The 21059-nt window shown below is 37.8% G+C and overlaps 4 protein-coding genes across 4 annotated transcripts; 2 read left to right on the forward strand and 2 right to left on the reverse strand.

The window, feature by feature from the left end:
* Nucleotides 1-525: 525 nt before the first annotated feature.
* On the forward strand, nucleotides 526-1792 carry LOC103862863 (40S ribosomal protein S13-2). The gene is made up of 5 exons (XM_009140568.3): nucleotides 526-724; nucleotides 810-882; nucleotides 1075-1213; nucleotides 1290-1476; nucleotides 1571-1792. The coding sequence occupies exons 1-5, from the start codon at nucleotides 702-704 to the stop codon at nucleotides 1602-1604; spliced, it is 456 nt and encodes a 151-aa protein (XP_009138816.1). The 5' UTR covers nucleotides 526-701; the 3' UTR covers nucleotides 1605-1792.
* Nucleotides 1793-2166: 374 nt separating this feature from the next.
* Nucleotides 2167-5827, reverse strand: LOC103862864 (transketolase-1, chloroplastic). Its single transcript, XM_009140569.3, has 7 exons — nucleotides 5305-5827; nucleotides 5125-5215; nucleotides 4944-5049; nucleotides 4585-4867; nucleotides 4362-4510; nucleotides 4129-4282; nucleotides 2167-3359 (listed from the first exon to the last, which is right to left on the reverse strand). The coding sequence occupies exons 1-7, from the start codon at nucleotides 5767-5769 to the stop codon at nucleotides 2400-2402; spliced, it is 2208 nt and encodes a 735-aa protein (XP_009138817.1). The 5' UTR covers nucleotides 5770-5827; the 3' UTR covers nucleotides 2167-2399.
* A 1367-nt stretch (nucleotides 5828-7194) lies between these two features.
* On the forward strand, nucleotides 7195-13794 carry LOC103862865 (tubulin-folding cofactor D). The gene is made up of 17 exons (XM_009140570.3): nucleotides 7195-7493; nucleotides 7565-8112; nucleotides 8207-8309; nucleotides 8565-8741; nucleotides 8879-9061; nucleotides 9237-9353; nucleotides 9440-9544; nucleotides 9662-9832; nucleotides 9953-10168; nucleotides 10255-10453; nucleotides 11410-11615; nucleotides 11689-11910; nucleotides 12013-12507; nucleotides 12582-12842; nucleotides 12927-12971; nucleotides 13055-13240; nucleotides 13336-13794. The coding sequence occupies exons 1-17, from the start codon at nucleotides 7269-7271 to the stop codon at nucleotides 13612-13614; spliced, it is 3738 nt and encodes a 1245-aa protein (XP_009138818.1). The 5' UTR covers nucleotides 7195-7268; the 3' UTR covers nucleotides 13615-13794.
* Nucleotides 13795-14468: 674 nt separating this feature from the next.
* On the reverse strand, nucleotides 14469-19002 carry LOC103862866 (plasmodesmata-located protein 8). The gene is made up of 3 exons (XM_009140571.3): nucleotides 15670-19002; nucleotides 14841-14948; nucleotides 14469-14722 (listed from the first exon to the last, which is right to left on the reverse strand). Exons 1-3 carry the CDS (start codon nucleotides 16400-16402, stop codon nucleotides 14718-14720), a joined length of 846 nt encoding a protein of 281 aa, XP_009138819.1. The 5' UTR covers nucleotides 16403-19002; the 3' UTR covers nucleotides 14469-14717.
* Between the last annotated feature and the right edge of the window lie 2057 nt (nucleotides 19003-21059).

The raw sequence follows: 21059 nt of genomic DNA on the forward strand, positions 1-21059 counted from the left end.
TATCTGGAAGATATCAAGACTTTGAAAGAAAGTTTCACAAGATCAGAGATTATACATGTACCAAGAACGCAAAATACAAAGGCGGATAACCTAGCACGCAGTGTCAGGAAACAAACGTTTTTCGTCGTTCACATGGATCAACATCTCCCGGCTTGGTTCACAGAGTATATATGAGTCTGTAATGTTGGTGACAAAAAAAAAAAAAAAAAAAAGAAAACAAATATCAGTTTAAAATACTGTCTTTGTTTTATTCTTTGATTCTCTTGTGAAAGATACATGAGGTTAAATGTTCTTTTATAAAAAAAATAACTCAAAATCAGTTGGTAGCAACAAATATTCAGAAAATCATATTATTAGCTTATGGAGCTATGTTATACAAAAATAAGACAAATTTTGATCTATAACTCCAGCATATGTTCTTGAACCCTTGATAAATATTCAAATATACAACGGAACTATCTAGATGGGAGTTTGTACATATATGGGCCTTAAACCCTCTTATAATGGGCCTTTATAAACAGAGCCTCTTTGTACTTTTGGAACGAAAATGAAAATGAAAATGAGATAGGGCACATTTTGCCCAAAAAAAAAAAAGAGATAGGGCACACAAACCATAACAGGGTATATAACGCAGAGACCGATTAGGGTTTTCTTTAGCGCAGTCGCAGCCGGACGAAGAACAGACAGCAACAAACGTCGGCATGGGGCGACTCCACTCCAAAGGGTTCTTCTTTTTGTTTCTTCATGGTATCGTCTGTTTGAAAACTGGTTCTCTTACATTCTGCGTATCTGTGTTTTGTGTTGTGTAGTAAGGGAATCTCAGCATCTGCTTTGCCGTACAAGCGTTCACCCCCGAGCTGGCTCAAGACAACCTCCCAGGATGTAAGATTCGTTTACCATATTCTAAGTTTATGTCTTCATTTCACACATTGCAACTGTAAGAATATGATTAATCCTAGTTTTAGGACAAGAAGTATTAAGATTATTCACTAGCAAAGATCCTAGGCTTAGGACAAGAAGTCTAAGATATGATATGAAGTTTGTAATGACGTTTTTGTTATGATGCATTAATAGGTTGATGAATCCATTTGCAAGTTTGCGAAGAAGGGTTTGACTCCGTCTCAGATTGGTGTGATTCTTCGTGACTCTCACGGTATCCCTCAGGTGAAGAGTGTTACCGGAAACAAGATTCTGAGAATCTTGAAAGCTCATGGTACTTTCTCTATCCTTAGTCTTTCTTTACTTAAACGTTAAAGGAAACTAAGAGTTGAACTGTAATTTTGGTGAAGGTCTTGCTCCTGAGATCCCTGAGGATCTGTACCACCTGATCAAGAAAGCAGTTGCTATCCGCAAGCACCTTGAGAGGAACAGGAAGGACAAGGACTCCAAGTTCAGGTTGATTCTTGTTGAGAGCAGAATCCACCGTCTTGCTCGTTACTACAAGAAGACCAAGAAGCTCCCTCCCGTCTGGAAGTAGTAAGTACTCTTTAAAAACTGAAAGATTGTTCTTAAACATTTTCAATGATAATCTTTGGTTTTTGTTCTCATTTGTTGTCTTTTTTTTTTGCAGCGAGTCAACTACCGCAAGCACTCTTGTGGCTTGAGTAATCATAGAGCTTGTCAAAGTCCTTCATGAACTACAATTTGATTGCTGCATTTGCAACTCTATTTCTATGACGATGGATTTTGTATCTGTTTTTTTTTTTTAGTTTTTGTTGGGTTTACAACTTAACAATGCGAATTTTGAATTGAATGAATACTTTTGATACGTGGTAGTTGCAAATTGGGCCTATATGTTATTTTACTGGGCCTAGAGCCCAATCAACTTAAAGTGAACTCCGAATATGCTTATTCTTGTGTAATTTTTCCTCAGTGGATACCAAAAGTAGTGTGGGTGTCACTGGTGTTGTTGTCATGATAACAAATTGACAAAGCGATAAACGTAGCTTTCTTCTATTTTAAGTTAGGTTTAGGATATAGATAATTGGATATGTCAAGGTGGAAAGCTCACCGTTCTTTCGATATCTCCTGATAAGATGGGCCCTAATGTAGAAGAATTAAGAAGAACCGAACCTTTTTAATCTCTGTTACTATTCTTGTCCACACAAAAATTCAGATGTACTGACCAATGCTTGTGTCTGTTTATATCGGTCGGTCTAAGAGAAAGCTGGAAAGCAAATTCAAGCATATAACAACAAAACACGAGAGTTTTACATTGTCTTATACTTTGTTTCTCTTCCAAACCCAAAACCTATGTTGTCCGAATTACAAAAAGAAAAACCACCAAAAGAAGAAAGAAAGAAACTCTATGCGTCTTGTTGCAATTTATTTTAAGATAATGAGACAATGTTGACACAAACCCTTATACAGGATGATAGTCTGATGATCTTTTAAGTCTCTTAGAAGAATGACTTGGCCGCATCAACGACAGCTTCCACAGTGATACCAAACTCCTTGTAGAGCAAAGGCGCCGGTGCGCTAGCCCCAAACGAGTTAATACCAATAGACTTCCCTTTCCCTCCAACAATCTTCCCCCACCCAAAAGTCGAAGCCGCTTCAATACTAACTCTAGCCGACACACCAGACGGCAAAACACTCTCCTTGTACTCATCCGTCTGCTCATCAAACAGCTCCCAGCAGACAAAAGACACAACTCTAACGGTCTTGCCTTCTTTCCTAATCACCTCTGCAGCCTGCGCAGCGATCTCCAGCTCAGAGCCAGTCCCAATCAAGATCACATCAGGTTTGTTCCCAGTAGAGTCGTCAGAGATCGTGTATCCACCCTTGGCAACTCCTTCGATGGAAGTCCCCGGAAGCTGAGGAAGCTTTTGCCTAGACAAAGCCAAGATAGACGGCGTCTTACGCTTGGTGACAGCGATCTTGTACGCACCGGCCGTCTCGTTTCCGTCGGCGGGACGGAACATGAGCGTGTTGGGCATGGCGCGGAAGCTAGCGATGTGCTCGATGGGCTGATGGGTCGGCCCATCTTCTCCGAGACCAATGGAGTCATGAGTCATCACGTAGATCACCCCAGCTTCGGACAAGGCTGAGATTCTCATGGCACCTCTCATGTAGTCAGTGAAGACGAAGAAAGTTGCACAGTAAGGGATGAGACCGGGGCTGTGGAGGGCTATGCCGTTGCAGATGGCTCCCATTCCGTGCTCCCTGACGCCAAATCTAAGGTTTCTTTCCTCGGGTGTGGCCTTTTGGAAGTCACCGGAGGCTTTGAGCAGTGTCATGTTGGATGATGCGAGGTCAGCACTTCCACCGAGGAAACCGGGGACAACTTTGGCTATGGCGTTAAGACATTGCTGTGACAGGTTTCTTGTGGCGTCGCCTGGAGACTCGGGTGTGTATGTCTACACATTTATAAAAAGCAAAGATTAGTCCTGGTCATATTATCCAAAACCCGTAAACCGAACCAGAACTGAGAACCAAAAAGTACCCGAACATTCCAAACAGGGCAAATCTCCAAAATAGCACATTTCTAAGTTTATATCACAAAAATAGCACTCAAAAACTAAAATGACCAAAATAGCATTTTATCTTTTGAAAAATTTAATTTTTTTTATTTTTTAAAATTTGAAATCTTATCCCCAAAACCTCACTTCTCAACTCTAAACCCTAAACCTAAACTCTAAACCCTAAACCCTAAATTCTAAACCCTAAACCCCACCCCTTAAGTGCTATTTTTGTGACTTTTGACCTTGAGTGCTAGTTTGGGAACAAAAACTTGATTTAGTGCTATTTTGGTCTTTTTCTCTTCCAAATATAACAAAAATATTGATTATTTATTATTTTACATATATAATATAATTTAATCATTTATAAATTAAAAAACTCTGAATTATCTGACTATTTTTGGTTTTGCCGGGTTTAACTCGGTTCTCGAGATTTTTTCGGTTTTTTCAGCTTTAAATCCGAACCAAATCCGAACTATTTTTTTTAATTCGGTTCTATTTCGGGTTTTATAAAAAAAAATAGAAACCCGGCCTGAACCGGAAAATGTCTGGTTCCTAAACATCCCAACCCGAATTACCCAAACCAACCCTAAAGCCCAGCACTAGCAAAAATGTTGCATATCTAGAATACAACGGGACTGTAATCGATAAAGAGAGTTTTACTTACTGGTAGTGCCTTCTCCCAGCCAGCAGGTAATTCACCAGTGATGATAGATTTCAACTCTGCAGCTTCCTCTGGGTACTTCTTTTCATACGCTGCAAACGTTGCATTCCAGTCAGATTCAAGAGCTTTCCCTTCAGGGGTATGACGGCTCCAGTGGCTAGAAGAAAAAAAAGCAAAGAGTGAGTCCATAGCCACAAATTGTAAACAGACAGCTTTTGTTTAGTGTTACTACTTACCTTTTAACTTCCTCAGGTACTTGGAATGGCTCATAAGGCCATCCGAGGTTGTTTCTAGTAGCCTCAACTTCCTTCTCACCAAGTGCAGCTCCATGGACACTGTACGAGTTCGCCTTGTTTGGAGATCCATAACCAATTGTAGTAGTAACCTGATACAAGCAAGATGTTAAATAAACCAATACCAAAGGTGTTTTAACTAACAAGTGTTTGATAGCTACTATACCTTAATCAAAGTAGGCTTGTCAGTAACCGTTTTAGCTTCCTTAATAGCAGCACGGATCTCATCATACCCAGTGTTACCATTCTTCACCCAGATAACATGCCATCCAAGCGCTTCGAAACGCTGGTCAACATTCTCAGTGAACGCAATCTCAGTGTCTCCATCAATGGAAATGTGATTGTCATCGTAGAAAGCAATGAGCTTCCCAAGTCCCCAGTGACCAGCTAGAGAGGCTGCTTCGTTTGAAATACCCTCCATCTGACAACCATCTCCAAGTATCACATATCTACACAATCAAAATACAAAACAATCAGAGCCTATTAACAAAACATGAGTGATGATATAATTTTTCAAAATGTTACGTGTAGTGGTCGACAACTTCAGCGTCAGGTTTGTTGAACCTAGCAGCTAAATGCTTCTCAGCAAGAGCTAAACCAACAGCATTCGCAATCCCTTGTCCAAGTGGACCTACACATAAGAGACATCAAAAAGCTTATTCATTTCAAAGAACCCACAAGCCAAAGAGAAAGAAAAGTCTCAAACCAGTAGTGACTTCAATCCCAGGAGTCTCGAAGTTCTCAGGATGTCCAGGTGTCTTGCTTCCCCACTGTCGGAAACTCTTCAAATCCTCCTCCTAATCAACAAAGTCCAACACTTTATCAGTAAAGTCAACTCCTTTATTGAAATTAAAATAAAAAAGAGTGAATCTTTAAGATCACTGACCAAAACGCTGTCGTATCCGGCGAGGTGAAGCAACGCGTAGAGAAGCATACAACCATGACCAGCAGAGAGAACGAACCGGTCACGGTTAAACCAGTAAGGGTTCTTGGGGTTATACCTCATGACCTCATCGTAGAGAATGTGAGCCATGGGAGCACATCCCATGGGAAGACCGGGATGACCCGACTTGGCCTTCTCCACCGCATCGATCGCCAGGAACCTGATCGAGTTAACCGATTTGTCGATAATAGACGAATCGGTGCTCGTCTCGAGGGTCTCGACAGCCGCGGCGCGGACGAGGGGGCGGATAGATCGGAGTTTGGTCATCGACGCGGCGTTGCGGCGGCGAGAGGACGCGGAGGCGCGTGAGAAAGATGAAGGTAGGGAGATGCGTTGGTCGGAGCCATGGAGAGAGATGGCGCGAGCGAGGAGGGCTTGAGAGAGAGCGAGGGAGGAAGTTGAAGCCATGGTTGGAGAGAAAGGGAAGCTAGTGGTGAAGGAGAGATGTAAAGAGAGACTTCTCTTTATGAGTGAGAGGATATTTTTTTAAGCCAATCATATAATATTCGACATCTCTTCGTGTTCGGTAAGAGACAAGAAGATCAAATCTGACCGTTTAATTGCATCAAAGGGTGTTATCGTGGCCGTTGATTGAGGCTAAGAGTTTAGTGATCCTCTATGCCTTACCACAATTTTTATTTCCTCTTTGGATATTCCGCCATGATAGAATATTTTTTTCATTTAATTTTAGTCAAAAAAATAATGTGTAAATAATTAGTTGAATTTGTGGAAAATAAATTGAATAATAAAAACTAAGTGTGATAGAAAAAAATTCTTTCAATTTTTCGGCATGATAGTTGAAAATTAGTTTAAAAATAATTATAACTGTTTAGTAATTTCTTTTTAAATTCAAATGATGAAATTTTTTAGGTGTGTATTGGTCGTACATATTGCCCTGTTTAAAAACTTGCTATCTAGGCGTTGTTTGGAGGTTGACTGCGGCGAATATGCCCAAATCGGTGTAGTTAGGCGTTGATCCACGTAAGACCGCCTAATTTCCGTGTAAACCGTATAATTTCTGCCTAATTTTCGCTTAGACAGCCTAAATTTTTTTTTCATCCGTGCAAAGTTGAAACACGGTTGATTATTTTTTACTCATTATTAACAGTTTTTGTGTAATTATTCATTACTAAATAATTATAATTAACTATCAAACCCAAAACAAACACATAATTACTTCATTTAGAAATTTTTTTGTACCAAACACACCATAATCTAGATGTTTGACGAATCGAAAAGAGGCAGATTAAAATTATATATAAAAAATTATATAATTATGTCTAAGAACATGTGTCATCATGTTTAAAATTAGCTAAATATATTATAAATATATTAAATTATATTTAAAATTAGGCCCCGCGTAATCTCCGAATACTCCCTGATTTTTCGGTAACTCGCTAGGCCCGAAGTTGCTACCCGACTAACGCCTAACGTAGTTCCAAGAAGTCACTCCACTAAAGTTAAAATATATTAAATTATAAATTTTTGATTAATTTTCCAGTTTAATAGATAAATTATCTAAACATATAAATTCAATAATTCTCTATAGGATGGTTCTACCAACTTTATATAATTAAAATACTGAGAGAATTAAGTAAAGGAATATTTAGTTTCACCAACTTTGGTTCCTCCAAAGATAACAAGCATTCAAACCCATTGTTTATCCACCCACACCTATCAACTCTGGTTAGGATTCTGTAACTGATTGGTCAAGTGTGATTAAAAGCCCGGTTCAAAAATGCATGAGCCAGTCCAAAAAAACATTATGGGCCTTAAATGGGCTTAACGAACTCATCGTCACTATTCTGTATACTCTCGCACGGATCGCTCTCAAAGGCTTAACGCCCGCCTAATTCCCAGTCCCGAGCGAACATTGTCGGCGAACCTATTCATCTCCGGCGAGAGCAATGGCAGCTACAGAAGACCAAATCTCGCCGGCCAAAATCGAAACCGAGGCGGATGCGGTGAAACTAGAAGAGGAAGAAGAAGAAGACGACGAGCACGATTCGAAGGAGAGAGTACTACAGAGATACTTCCTACAAGAATGGAATCTCGTCAAATCCCTTCTCGACGACATCGTCTCGAACGGCCGCGTCGTCGTTCCTTCCTCCGTTCAGAAGATCCAATCCATCGTAAGCTCCCTCTCACTGATCTACTCTAATCGATCGAATCGTTGATTCCTCGTGTGTTCGTTGTAATGTAGATGGATAAGTACCAGGAGCAAGGTCAACTAGTGGAGCCTTACTTAGAGAGCATAGTCTCTCCACTGATGCTGATCATCCGCTCCAAAATATCTGAGCTGGATTCAAGATCCGATGAGATTCTAAAAATAATCAAGCCTATATGCATTATCATCTACACGTTAGTCACTGTGTGCGGTTACAAATCTGTAATTAAGTTCTTTCCGCATCAAGTCTCCGATCTTGAGCTCGCCGTGTTGCTTCTCGAGAAGTGCCATAGCACGAGTTCTGGTTCTTCGTTGAGGCAGGAGAGCACTGGGGAGATGGAGGCTAAATGTGTGACTCTCTTGTGGCTTTCGATCCTTGTGTTGGTGCCGTTTGATATTTCTTCGGTTGACACGAGTATTGCGGAGGATGAGAGTTTTTGTGTGGGAGATATTGCTCCTCTTGTGTTGAAGATTTTGGGGTTTTGTAAGGATTATCTTTGTAGTTCTGGACCGATGAGGAGGATATCGGGGTTGCTGCTGTCGAAGCTCTTGACGCGTCCCGATATGGGGAAGGCGTTCACAAGGTATGTAGTGATCAACATTAGTGATGTAGCTAGCTTTGAATGATTGAGTTCACCAATAAGATTGTTTATAAACTGATTTCTTGTTTTGTTTCAGTTTTGTTGAGTGGACAGATGAAGTTTTATCTTCTAAGGAAGATAGTGTGGTGAACCACTTTCGCTTGCTTGGTGTGATGGAGGCTCTGGCTGCTATTTTTAAGGTTTCTTTCTTTTTTTGTAACTTTGTAGTTGTCTACTTTGCTTTCAGTAATGCTCCATACTGAACACGTTAGACATATATAGATGTCCTTTCATGGCTAAAAGACCTATATATGTCAGGAAAGTAAATATCGGATTTGATTTGAATGTTTTGATCTTGTAGGAACTATTGCTGGTTTTTATTCTTTTGATAATATGATTTCTTAAGTTTTCTCGTATTTTTCATCTGGATCTTATATGTCTACTATCATTGGCAGACTGCTAGCCGGAAACTGTTGCTGGATGTGCTTCCTACTGTTTTGAATAATGTGACCGTGCTAAGCAAATCCAGTGCAGCAACTAGAAGTCCTCTGCTTCGCAAGTATTTGATCAAGTTAACTCAGAGGATAGGGCTTGTTTGTCTTCCTCATCGCTTACCTTCCTGGCGATATGTGGTACGTACCTTTTAGCATGTATAATAGAATTGCAAATAGCAACTGGGGTTTTAATAGATTTTCTGTTTATACCGTAATTGACATAATCTTGTCCTCAATTTAGTTATCTGAAGCTTGTTTATAAAATTACCATGCAGGCTCGAACCGCCTCCCTTTCTGAAAATATATCTACGGGTCCGACCCAGAGATTGGCGCCTGATCATGCTGGTGCTGCCGTCTCACAACCAGAATGTACGGATGACCAAGAGGATGAAGATATGGATGTTCCTGAAATCTTAGAAGAGATAATTGAAATGCTACTCTCTGGTCTGAGGGACACGGTATGTTTTTGTTGGTTAAATACTACTGTTACGCTGATAACTAGAGGTGGTATCCCAACTTGTACAACTAGATGGCCACATGATAATTTGACAGCTATAAATATCTTTTAGCTGGCAACTGGCAACCGGACAATCTCACATGTTACTAGTATTTACTGTTTTCTGAACCGTGTAGGATACGGTGGTTCGTTGGTCTGCTGCAAAGGGTATAGGTCGTGTATCTTCACGGCTAACATCTGTTCTTTCCGAAGAGGTTCTGTCATCTGTATTGGAGCTGTTTTCACCAGGAGAGGTACTCATCACTTACATCTGGCAGCATGGCTTGCATACAGAAGGCATTACGTAGCTGACTACTATTGTGATTTTCATGATCTTCAGGGAGATGGTTCATGGCATGGGGGTTGTTTGGCTTTAGCCGAACTGGCTCGTAGAGGGTTGCTGTTGCCCAGAAGTTTCCCACAAGTTGTCCCAATTATTGTGAAGGTCGTACTATATACAGTGCACATGATTACTTAATTTTCTAGTCAACGCGTACAAAGCAACATCACTCACGCAAATATGCAGAAGCTCTATGGATTTACATCTAAAAATCATGTACAGGCACTCCATTATGATGTCCGGAGAGGTCCGCACAGTGTTGGATCTCATGTGCGTGATGCAGCGGCTTATGTTTGCTGGGCATTTGGGCGTGCCTATTACCACAAAGATATGAAAAACGTGCTGTATCAGCTTGCTCCAGATTTATTGATAGTGGGTTCCTTTGATAGAGAGGTATTAATGACTCTTTTAACTATAATTTGTTTATTTGCCGTTTCCTGATTGTTGAAGAATTGTGTTTTTGTAGATCTCCTCTATCGTCATTGCATAAAGTTTTTTTATTTATTTTACTAGGTGAACTGTAGAAGGGCTGCTGCCGCTGCTTTCCAAGAGAATGTTGGAAGGCAAGGAAACTACCCTCATGGGATTGACATAGTGAACATAGCTGACTATTTTTCCCTTTCGTCTCGGGTGAACTCTTACCTTCAGGTTGCTGTTTCCATTGCTCAGTATGAAGGATATCTCTATCCTTTTGTAGATGAATTGCTATACAACAAGATCTGCCACTGGGTATGGCTTTGTTTGATATTGTCCCAAATCATTGTTCCTAGTTGTATCTTCCATAATATGATCATTATTCAATCTTATGATTTCAGGATAAAAGCTTGAGAGAACTCGCTGCAAAAGCCCTTGCTGCTCTTGTTAAGTACGAGCCTGAGTACTTCGTCAACTATGTGCTGGAGAAACTGATTCCTTGTACCCTTTCAACTGATTTGTGCATGCGCCATGGTGCCACATTGGCAGCTGGAGAGGTTGTGTTAGCTGTGCACCAGTGTGGCTATGTCCTTTCTGCTGGTTGGTACCACCGCTTTTTCAGCTTTGATTTTTCTGGCATCTTTACCTGTGTTTTAAATGGCGCATGGCGCTCTAAGGCGAGGAGGTTGGAGCCATGCGCCTTGCGCCATGGCGCTACAAGGCGCTCGCCTTATGGTTAGAATGCTTTCAAACGTGGTTTAGTTATATACAGCTTTAGAGAACTTATATATGCATTGATAGATGTTCTTAGGTTAGAACTTAGAAGTGTATGTGTTAGCTACAGACGTGTAACTATTTCTATGGTTACATACAGAGGATAGTTATAGAGTAGACTCGTATATAACACTAGTACAGTCAGCTATACCAAACTGTCTTATTTATACACACTAATATAGTCAGCAACAAGTTAGTCATGCACACTAATATAGTCAGCTATGTACACATATATAAACCCCAAAACACCAAAACAAAGAACTTGAAACAAAAAAAAAACTAAATTCAATTGATCAAATCCAACAAAACCTAAAACTCTGAAGATCTAAGCATTATGTTTTAAGGATATTTAAATGGTCGAGAAAGTAGTGATAGAGTTCCAAGATGTTTTAAGGGTTCCGTCAAAGTAGTGTTTTAACGGAAACGCGCGCCTTTGAACCAAGGCGCTTATATTTAAGCCAATGGCGCACCATGGCGAGCGCCTTGAGGAACTAGGGCTCGCCTTAGAGGACTGAGGCGCTGGGACCATCGCCACGGTGCGCCTTGCGCCTTGGCGCAAAAGGCGATCGCCTTTTAAAACACAGATCTTTACATATGCAAGTACAATTCATTTTTAGTAATATGGGAACCGTCTTGGAATCTAGACCTTATCATCGTAGATTTCAAACGGTCTTCACCCACGTTCGAGGTTCATTTTCTATGGGAGGTGAAAATTAATAAGTTAGATGGGTTGTATCATTACCTCGTAGCTTAAGTGTTCCTGGTGCACTTAATTTTTACAGATAGCCATAAGCGTATTGCTGGCATTGTCCCTGCCATTGAGAAAGCACGCCTTTACCGTGGAAAAGGGGGAGAAATAATGCGGCTGGCTGTCTCACGGTTTATCGAGTGTATCTCGTCATCGCATGTGGCATTATCTGAGAGAACCGAACGGATCCTGCTTGATACCCTCACTGTGAATCTAGGACATCCCAATTCTCAGATACAGGTATCTATCTTTCTAATTGTCATCAAGTTATTTATTTATTTTATCCTGTTGACAAGTTTCACTTATTATTCAGAATGCAGCTGTCAGTGCTGTTCAACAGCTTGTGCAATCCTATCTAATTGGCAATGATAAGAAAGCTGCTGATTTAATATCAAAACACCTGAAACATCTAACGGACCCAAACGTAGCTGTTCGGAGAGGTTCTGCACTTGCACTAGGTGTTTTGCCGTATGAACTATTGATTGCAAAATGGAAGGATGTACTGTTGAAGCTCTGCGGTGCCTGTATGATAGAGGTAACGAAGACAACATGCGACTCTAGTACATCAGTCCCCAATCTTCAAAAAACAATATGAATTTGTGACTTCGATGAATGATTTTGTTTTCTCTCGAAGCAGGCGAATCCTGAAGATAGAGATGCTGAGGCACGCATGAATGCTGTAAAAGGACTCACGTCCGTGTGTGAGAGTCTTACTCAGCGAAGAGCTAGTGATCCTGAAAACGATGACCTGTCTCTTTTTATTCTTATCAAGACTGAAGTGATGGATACTTTACTGAAAGCTCTTGATGACTATTCAGTTGATAACAGAGGTGATGTAGGTTCTTGGGTTCGTGAAGCTGCAATCCATGGACTTGAGAAATGTACATACATTCTCTGTAAGAAAGCCGGAGATCATACCAATGATTCATCCTCGCTTTTTGATTCAAACCTCGCAAACCGTTTGATTGGAGGTATTTTGAAGCAAGGTGTGGAGAAAATGGATAAGTTGAGAGAAACAGCTGCGAAAGCTCTTCAAAGGATTCTGTATCACGTAACAGTAACTGTCCCTTTCATACCTTATAGAGAAAAACTGGAAGAGATTATTCCCAACCAAGAAGGCCTACGATGGGCGGTAAGCCTTTGGTTGCTTTTTCGGTTTCAAAGGGTTTTATCTGACACAGTGACTTATTGTATATCCTTTTGTAGGTGCCGACTTTCTCTTTCCCACGTTTCGTTCAGCTGTTAGCCTTCCCTTGTTACAGCAAAGGGGTGATGTCTGGATTAGTAATCTCGGCTGGAGGATTACAAAAATCACTTAAAGAGGCTTCATTCTCTGCATTGCTGCAGTATCTGGGGGAAGGTGGAGCTAATGAACAACGAGCAAGAGAGTCTGCAATGTGCGACGACATCCTCTGGATACTTCAAGAGTACAAGAAATGTGACCGAGCTATTGTACCCTGTCTAAAGGTAGATACGCTACCTTATACATTACCCTCTAGCTTCTTCTTAGCCTTCTATGTGGTTCTGTTTAAAACTGTTGTTTTTACACAGACAATCGAGGAGCTCTTGGATGAAAAGATGTTTCAGAATGAAGAGGTTGGTTTTTAGAGTTTCACGTCTTTGGACTATGTTGATCCTTAAACTCGTTTCACAAAAATCTTATCCGTCATTTATTGCAGGCTTATACGCTGAGTTTCTATAAGGGAGTAGTGGATGCGTTAGCCATCGAACTCAGAGCCTCAAAGATATTCGCAAAGTTAGAGGCAGGCGTTGTAATACTTGGGTATATTGCATCAGTCTCGGAGCCCGTCAGCAAACAAGCCTTCTCTCAGCTTCTATCATTCCTTGCTCACCGATACCCAAAGGTTCATGTCTCACTTACTCTCCATTTCAAACTCTGTTTAGAAAAAAATTATCTTGGTTACATCACATGACTTCTTTTGTTTTTCACGTGGTCCAGATTCGAGAGAAGGCGGCTGAAGAAGCCTGTCTTGCGCTCGTTCGAAACAAAACCTTAGTAACAGAGGACAAGATTGAGAGAGTGAAAGATGTGATAACTACGCCTTGTTGGGAAGCTGGCATGGAACTAACCCAATCTCAGAAGTTGGAGTTGTGTGAATTGGCTGGTTTAGAGCATGGAGTAGTGTTCAGGACCAGAAGCAGAACGGTGACTAAGACCATGACGGCTTCGGACGAGAATGCGTCTTACTCAGCTCTGGTCGATTCCTCTGGCTTCTGATTGAGTAAGCATATGCATGCATTGTCCTTGAGTGATTTTGAGTACTATATTTTTCTTTTGTTTCGTTTCCAAGGTGATGAAATTTAGTAAATTTAAATGTATTATGATGTAACATTCAAAATAAGTTATGAACGCTTTTGAAATTGTGTGGGTATAAGAAGAGGTGATTCTTTTTACTTGTTTTTCCTTTCTTTTTGATACACCATGCGTCGGTAAAACCCATTTACTCCGCACATTGGATTAGCGCGAAAGCGTTTGTAGTACTTTTCGAATAATATTAAGGTTTTCGACTAATATTAGGGAGTGGATCAATTGTCTATTACCGTACATAATTGTTAATCACTTAGACCGAAGTTCAAATCCAGACTAACCAAATAATAATAATTTAGTTTCTATCGAGAATCTAACTCAAAATTTAAATGAATATACGCTGAACCCAAAAAAAATTACAATTAAATTACTACCACTTAGATTTTTTTTACTTGTTGTGGTATAAGGAATTTGTTCTTATTATGGTGTAAGAGTACAATAGTGGTAGATTAGAAAGTACAGATAACTTTTGAGTTTTCATGAGGTATACTAGATCAAATCATTGTCTTTGTGGTCAAAACCTTCTGACTAAATTTGATGTTGAGAAAAAAAAATGGTGCGACGTAAGAAGTAAGAACCGATAGACCCTAATCGTATTAACACGAACCACAGGTTGGATAAAGCTTGTAGGTCTTTTTCCTCAGCAGAACCTTTAAAGTCTAAAGATACTCTCAAGACGATCACGTTAGTCTAAAGTATACTTATATTTTATGGTCTTAAGTATGATGAGTATCGAATAATTGCGCCTGCTAAAGGAAAGTGGGTATGTAAGCCTATAACTATTTTATGGAATAAAGCTATCATCTTTCAAGGCAGACACTACGGGTCACTAATCAAATTATTAATTATACATCATAGCTAGATGAGAGACTATGTTGGCCACTTCGAGTTTTTTTCTTCCTTTTGATCAACCAAAAATAATCAACAAGGTAACGGATATGTTCCTACAGCATAAGCGAATTAAAAAAAAAGTCCCACTTGAATCTTTTATCTCGAATCGTGTCTTCTTTATATCAATCTGCAAATCAGCATCGTAAAACATAAGATTATGATAATTCTTAAACACTCAATTAAATTCGAATCTTAATAAAAATGGGTGATTTAAGTTTATCATGTGGGAAGGCAAGTATACTTACGCGTGTTGTTTCTGCAGAGGGAGAGGAGGATAACAAGAATTGCGAATCCAGCAATGACTCCTACGATGATCGCAATTGATTTACCCACGTTATCTCCGTTTGTTGGATCTTATATTACGAAAGTAAGATTAGTTTAGAAAGATCTTATAATGTGACAAAAGAACATAGGATAAGACATAGGATAAGACCATAGTATCAAGCTAAGAATTAGAATATCTAAGATGTTATGACCTTTCTACTGTGTGATATCGATCAAGCTATAAAGAATATATACAATAAAGTTGGAATTGTGGACATGGGTGGCTATGCCTATAAAGAAAAGAATATTATATTAGTATAGTTATATAATATTTTGCAAACAACATTCTTTTCTGACCAATCATATTATAATCATGATGCTCGAATTTTCCAACGAATTATTCAAAAGATTAATGGTGTCTTTGAACAAAGAAAGATTAAAAAAGTTATGATTTCTTCAGCTTTCTCGTGCAACGAAGCAACTAGACTCGTGATTTTGCGAGCGGCGTGTTTTCAAACTAAGTCATATTCTCACACATTTAAATTAAATTTATTACAAATTGTAATAATCATGGCACTAAAGTATAGTTCATGAAAAAATAACCAATAAACTCATTACGCAGTTAATACGTAAATATGTCATAATTCAAATTTAAATTAGAGTGCATTCATGTCTAAATTGTACAGAAGAAAAAAAAAAGGGTGTTAAAATCCATGTTTTAATTAGTGTGCATGCCTCTGTCATGTGGGGGTGTGAGATGTAAACGATAAAATATGTTATGTAATGAAGAAATTGAATTTATGGACCGACCTGAAGAGAAGTCATAGTAACCAGAACCCCAGTAATGAGCATAGCACTGAGCCAAGTAAACCTCAGCTGCAACCGCAGAGCCACAAAGATTCTTTAACTTCCCAACAGATTCCGCCAGACAAGCCGTACAATCACTAGGACTCAAGTCACCAACACACTGAGCATAACCTTCCACCAAACCGGACCGGCTCACTTTGTAACCTAGTTGAGTCGACTCAAGATCCGACAACACATCGTCTCTCCGTTTAAAGAAGTCATAGTCATTCTCAACGCTCTTGGTACTACACTTCTTGTACCTAAGACTCGTGTCTTGTCTCCCAAGAAAGTCGTTTGTCTCGTAGCGTAAGAAACAGCCTTCGAGCTGGAGAGAAGCACCGTAAGAGTAAGGACATAGGAGAGTGATTTGGTCGACGGAGTTTTGGATACATTTTGAGCAGTCAGAGTGTCGGAGATCTTCGCGGCATTGATAAAGACCGAAGACAGCGGCTGACGAGGAGGAGGAGGAGGAAGAGTCGTTGCCGACGGCGAGGCTGTTGAAAGAGGCTTCGGAGGAGGAAGTGACGACGGAGGAGAGGAAAGTGTCGCGGTTTGATTCAAAAGGAGTGTTTGGTGTGTATTTTTCCGGTGAACATCCACCGTAGATGAAGATGTGAGATTCTGATGATGATCTTGAGGAGGATGATGAGTGGAAGAAGAGGAAGAACAAGAGAGAGAAGAGAAAGAGCATTCTCATACTTTTATTCTTTTTGATGTTCTTTGTGATTGTTTTCAAATGGTTCTTGCTTTTATTGTATATTCCTAGTGTTTAACTTTAATTTATTATCCCCAGTTTCAAAAACTGGTATAGGCGGCTAAACCGTAAATTTGTCATATTCAAAACAATTTTTCTATAACAATTTTTAAGAATCTCGGTCTAGGCAGTGTCTAACCTACACTAATCTCATATAAAACGTCTAGTTAATTACTGTATATATATAGCGATTTTTAACATTATTTTGTATTAATGGTTTGGGTCTCTAAGATATATGTGGATATGTCTAGAACGGATAATGCAAACCAAGATAAGCTTAGAACTCGATAATCTTAATTATGACATGTCAATTGGCATATAAACATTCGCTTGTAAGTAAGTTGTAACGAATCAATACCAAAAACTCGACAAATTGGATGAAAGAATTTGGTTTATTATTTGAATAAACAATAGAGTATTGCGTGAAATGATTTAGACATGATTAAAGAAGGTTTGTGTTTTTGGGTGCCATTTTCTTGAGACTTCTTTTGTGCAATGAGGGTCCCGTTTTAATCATGTCCTTTCGATTAGTATATGTTCGCAAGATCGATTCCATCACATACATATTCTCATCATGTTATAGTGGAGAATTTTTAGCTTTTTAACCGGAATAGAAACAACTTTAATTTATTTAACTAGATATTGACCCGCACAACCGTGCGGATGTTTATTTTGACATATATATATATATGTTGAAATTTTGTTTTTACATCATTAATAGTATATCTATACACATTAACCATATTTTTAAATTTACATATGATTTTTAATTTTTTATAATTTTATAGTTTACATTTTTATCATGCTAGATCCAATTCACACCGTCAATTGTATTATAACTTGTTATTATATATTTATTTTTTGTTTGAATTTGAATATTAGGAGAATTAAAATAGATTTATTTCAATAAATATGTTAACTATTTTATATTTAACTCGTATATTATTTACATAAAATATTTACAAATAAATACCCTATTAAAAATTATAAGTAATAAGGATAATTTTATTTTAAATCTAGGAATATATTCACATTTAATGCAATTGAAAAAAATATTACTATACGTGAAATATAAACATTTTGTATTAGTTACTTACCAACTTGAAAATTCGGTAAATGAGAGTATATATCCTTTACGATATTTGTGTTAGATTTGAACAGATTTTATTTACTTTCAACATTTTAGTTTTATAAAATATGGATATTATTGCGATATTTATGGTTTGTAGTTATTGGACTTTTATATGTACGATATAATTTTTTTCTTTGAAAACTAAAGATTCCCATATCTTATGACCAGAATATATTAGATTTTTAATTTTCATGTAATTCACCATCTTCATCTTCTCCAAATGCTTACTGTGTTTGGTTTAGAAAGTGATGATATTTCTCATGTCAAAGATAGCAATATTGTAATTCAAGGCTAACGACATTTAAAAATAATGTTTTCAATTTTCAGAAATATATGAATTGAGCAATATGCATGAATATATGGAAGAAATTTCTGCATATCAATGGTAAACGAAGTTTAACACATCATTGTTGAAATATGAACCGATCAAATTTTGGTACAAATATGTACATAGTGCCACTATAAATCATGGATGTTACTCTCTACATGTACATAGTGTAAACTTTATTTGAATGTGTAAACTAAGGAAAATGACAGAGACATGAATTATATGACTCTAGATCAAGATCAAAAACTATGAAAATGTTTATCAGTTGCAATATATGACTCTAGATCAACTTTCAAAGATAAAATTATACGACAATGTTCATTACATTTTTATATGAGTATGACAATGCACGTTCTATTTGGTGAATATGAATATAAAGGTACATAAACCTCGATGGATGTTTATATTATGGGGGTATCATTAAATTAATTAGTTATATTAATGATAGGTCAAATTAAATTGTTAAGGATTTCTAGTGGTGGTCCATTTTTAAAAAATCACACATTAAAAGAGTCATGACTTCTCTTTTAATAGAATAGATTCTTGACCAAGACCGAATGAATTTTTCAATCGAATAGTAGTAGTTCATGTAACGTCTTTTTAAGTTGGTACTTGACCCATTTTCACATCAACAAAAGAGCGATTTGTTATCCATCTAACCGTAGAGTGAGCTTCTTGGAAATTATTGCATTCGTTAAGATCTATGTTGCAAACTCGGTTTCAGCTTTTTCTTGCTTCTCTCTTGGTCACGCCCAGGCGTTACTTTGTCTCCACATACTCTATATGGCAAAGGTGATCTTGCGTTTTACACCATCTTTGGGTGACCATGAAGCCTCTACAAAGCAAGCAACATTATAGTCACTGCACTCATCAAGAAGCTAAGCAGAAACTTGCAAAACAAGGAAACCAAAGAGAAAAGAGTCATACCAAGTCAAGATATTTTAGGATTAGACAACTGGAGAGATATATAGGCAAGGTCTATGACAAGCGTTCAGATGGATCAAGTTCTTGAATTCAAGCAGTTATTGAAGTTTGGAGTGAGGATCGATTCCTTGGAACTCAAGAACCAAACCCTTTGTAAGTAAGAAGGATATATGAAGATATTGCGTTAAAATACATACATGCATACCGCTAGAGCCTAGAGAATTGCCAGACATGTTACAACCCCATAGAGCCCTACAAATAAATTAAGAAACACTTACATATTTTAGGAGTCATCGATACACATCTTGGTAGAAGAACTCAGATGGAAGTATATATGGTGTGCATCAAAATACTACTCTTAATAGTGTACCATAATAATATATCATCAGTATAGCTTACTCTGTTTTGTTGAGCTGGTAAATACAATTGGTGATCAAATAAATCTGTTAAATGTAGTCTACCATCTCCCCATTACAAATTAATTGGTAATTACAACAATCCAATCATAAACATAACTGAGATAGAACTTAAAAGGATACTCAAGGGAGATATGCCTATTGGGCCGTTGAGCTGTGAATGAGTCAAAGCCCATGTTTTAAAGGTGTGTTCATCATTTTTTGACAAGCTTTGTCCACTATTCTACATTTACACTTGTTATTCTTTTTCTTTTTTTTTTGAATAGACACACTTGTTATTCTTCACCTGCTCGTTCGTGATTGAACCATTTTGTATACGCTATTGTATTCCATGTTTAGCAAATATTCAATCAAATCAGATTCTTTTTTTGTTTTGACAGACCAATTAAATCTGATTTTATAATTATCAAAACTAACCAAAATCATGTTTTACTTTAACCAAAACAAAAAGTTGCATTACCTTGTCTAGTTTTTTAGATGACTGAAAGACATTTTTCGGTTTAGTTTGGTTTGGTTACGAAGTAAAAAAGGAATAGGTTAACAGGTCGTACATCTAACCTGGTATATATGCCTTTGGAGAAGAAAAATTCATTGATTGTTACAGCCACTACTTATCCACATTACTTTCAACCCGATAGAATTTGGACCAATCTATAAATCATCAACTTGGCACTTCAACTACCAATCTAACCCCGAAGAAAATATGAAATGTCTCCCACGAATTTGCAAACTAATTGCTTTTCTGTAGATTGTTGTTTGCTTTTATATTATAAAACACATAACTGAATATATATATTCATCTCTGTCAAATATTTTGTATAAAGGTCCAAAAACTGACTTGTTTAAGATCAAACAAAAATATACAAACGAATATTGTTTGTTTAATAAGCATGCATACTTGGTTCTTTTGTTGGTCCAATCTATAAACTGGAGAAGTGCGAACTTCCATACAAATAACACGTGAAAATCCTCGTTTTTATCCATGCTGAGTAGTAAAACACTAAACCAAGTCTTATGATTGCTTAGATAAACTGGACTAAAGTATAATAAAGGAAACCAAGCATGACTATTCTGCTTGAGCCAACTTAACTATTATATTAATGGCTAAATAGATATAACATGTGAATATGGTTTTTCTTCAGTATTTTTGTATAAACTCTCCTTGATTCTTGGTGAATTCTCCACTATAAAATCGTCGCTACGTATATCGAAAGGGACTCTAATGGCGACGATCACTTCAATGCCAAAATGTCATTTTAGTAGCAGTTTCCCCATAACTTTTCCCAGCCTATATTCACCACAATTCAACATGAGCACGAAAGTATCATTGAATAACAATCATAAAGCCCCATTTAATAGATTGGAGAAATTAGATTATATACAACCAAAATTTCTCATTATAGTGTTTCCGTAGGTAAATCAAATCTAGAAGTCAATAATATCATCTTTGCATGTCGACTTATAAGTCTATGCACATTTTATGTTGGAGAACTTATGATCAAAAAATATATACGTGAAAGATATTTTGTGTGTGTTTCCCCTTTTTGAAAATTACAAACCAAATGAATTTTTAATGTGCGTTCAACTACGTGTATATAGAATTAGTGGGTTTAACAATGATAAATTATTGCGACTGATAGCAAAATCTTGTGTAGGTCCAAAAGATAAATTAATAGAATCGTGTTGAACTTTTTCTTTGGTTTTATCGTTTTCATAATTCACTTTTATAATTTTACTATCTTAATCATAAATTCATAATCACATCGTCCCACCAAACAAAAGCACTCATGCAACCACGGA

Source organism: Brassica rapa, chromosome A04 (genome assembly GCF_000309985.2).
Source record: "Brassica rapa cultivar Chiifu-401-42 chromosome A04, CAAS_Brap_v3.01, whole genome shotgun sequence".
Lineage (NCBI taxonomy): Eukaryota > Viridiplantae > Streptophyta > Magnoliopsida > Brassicales > Brassicaceae > Brassica > Brassica rapa.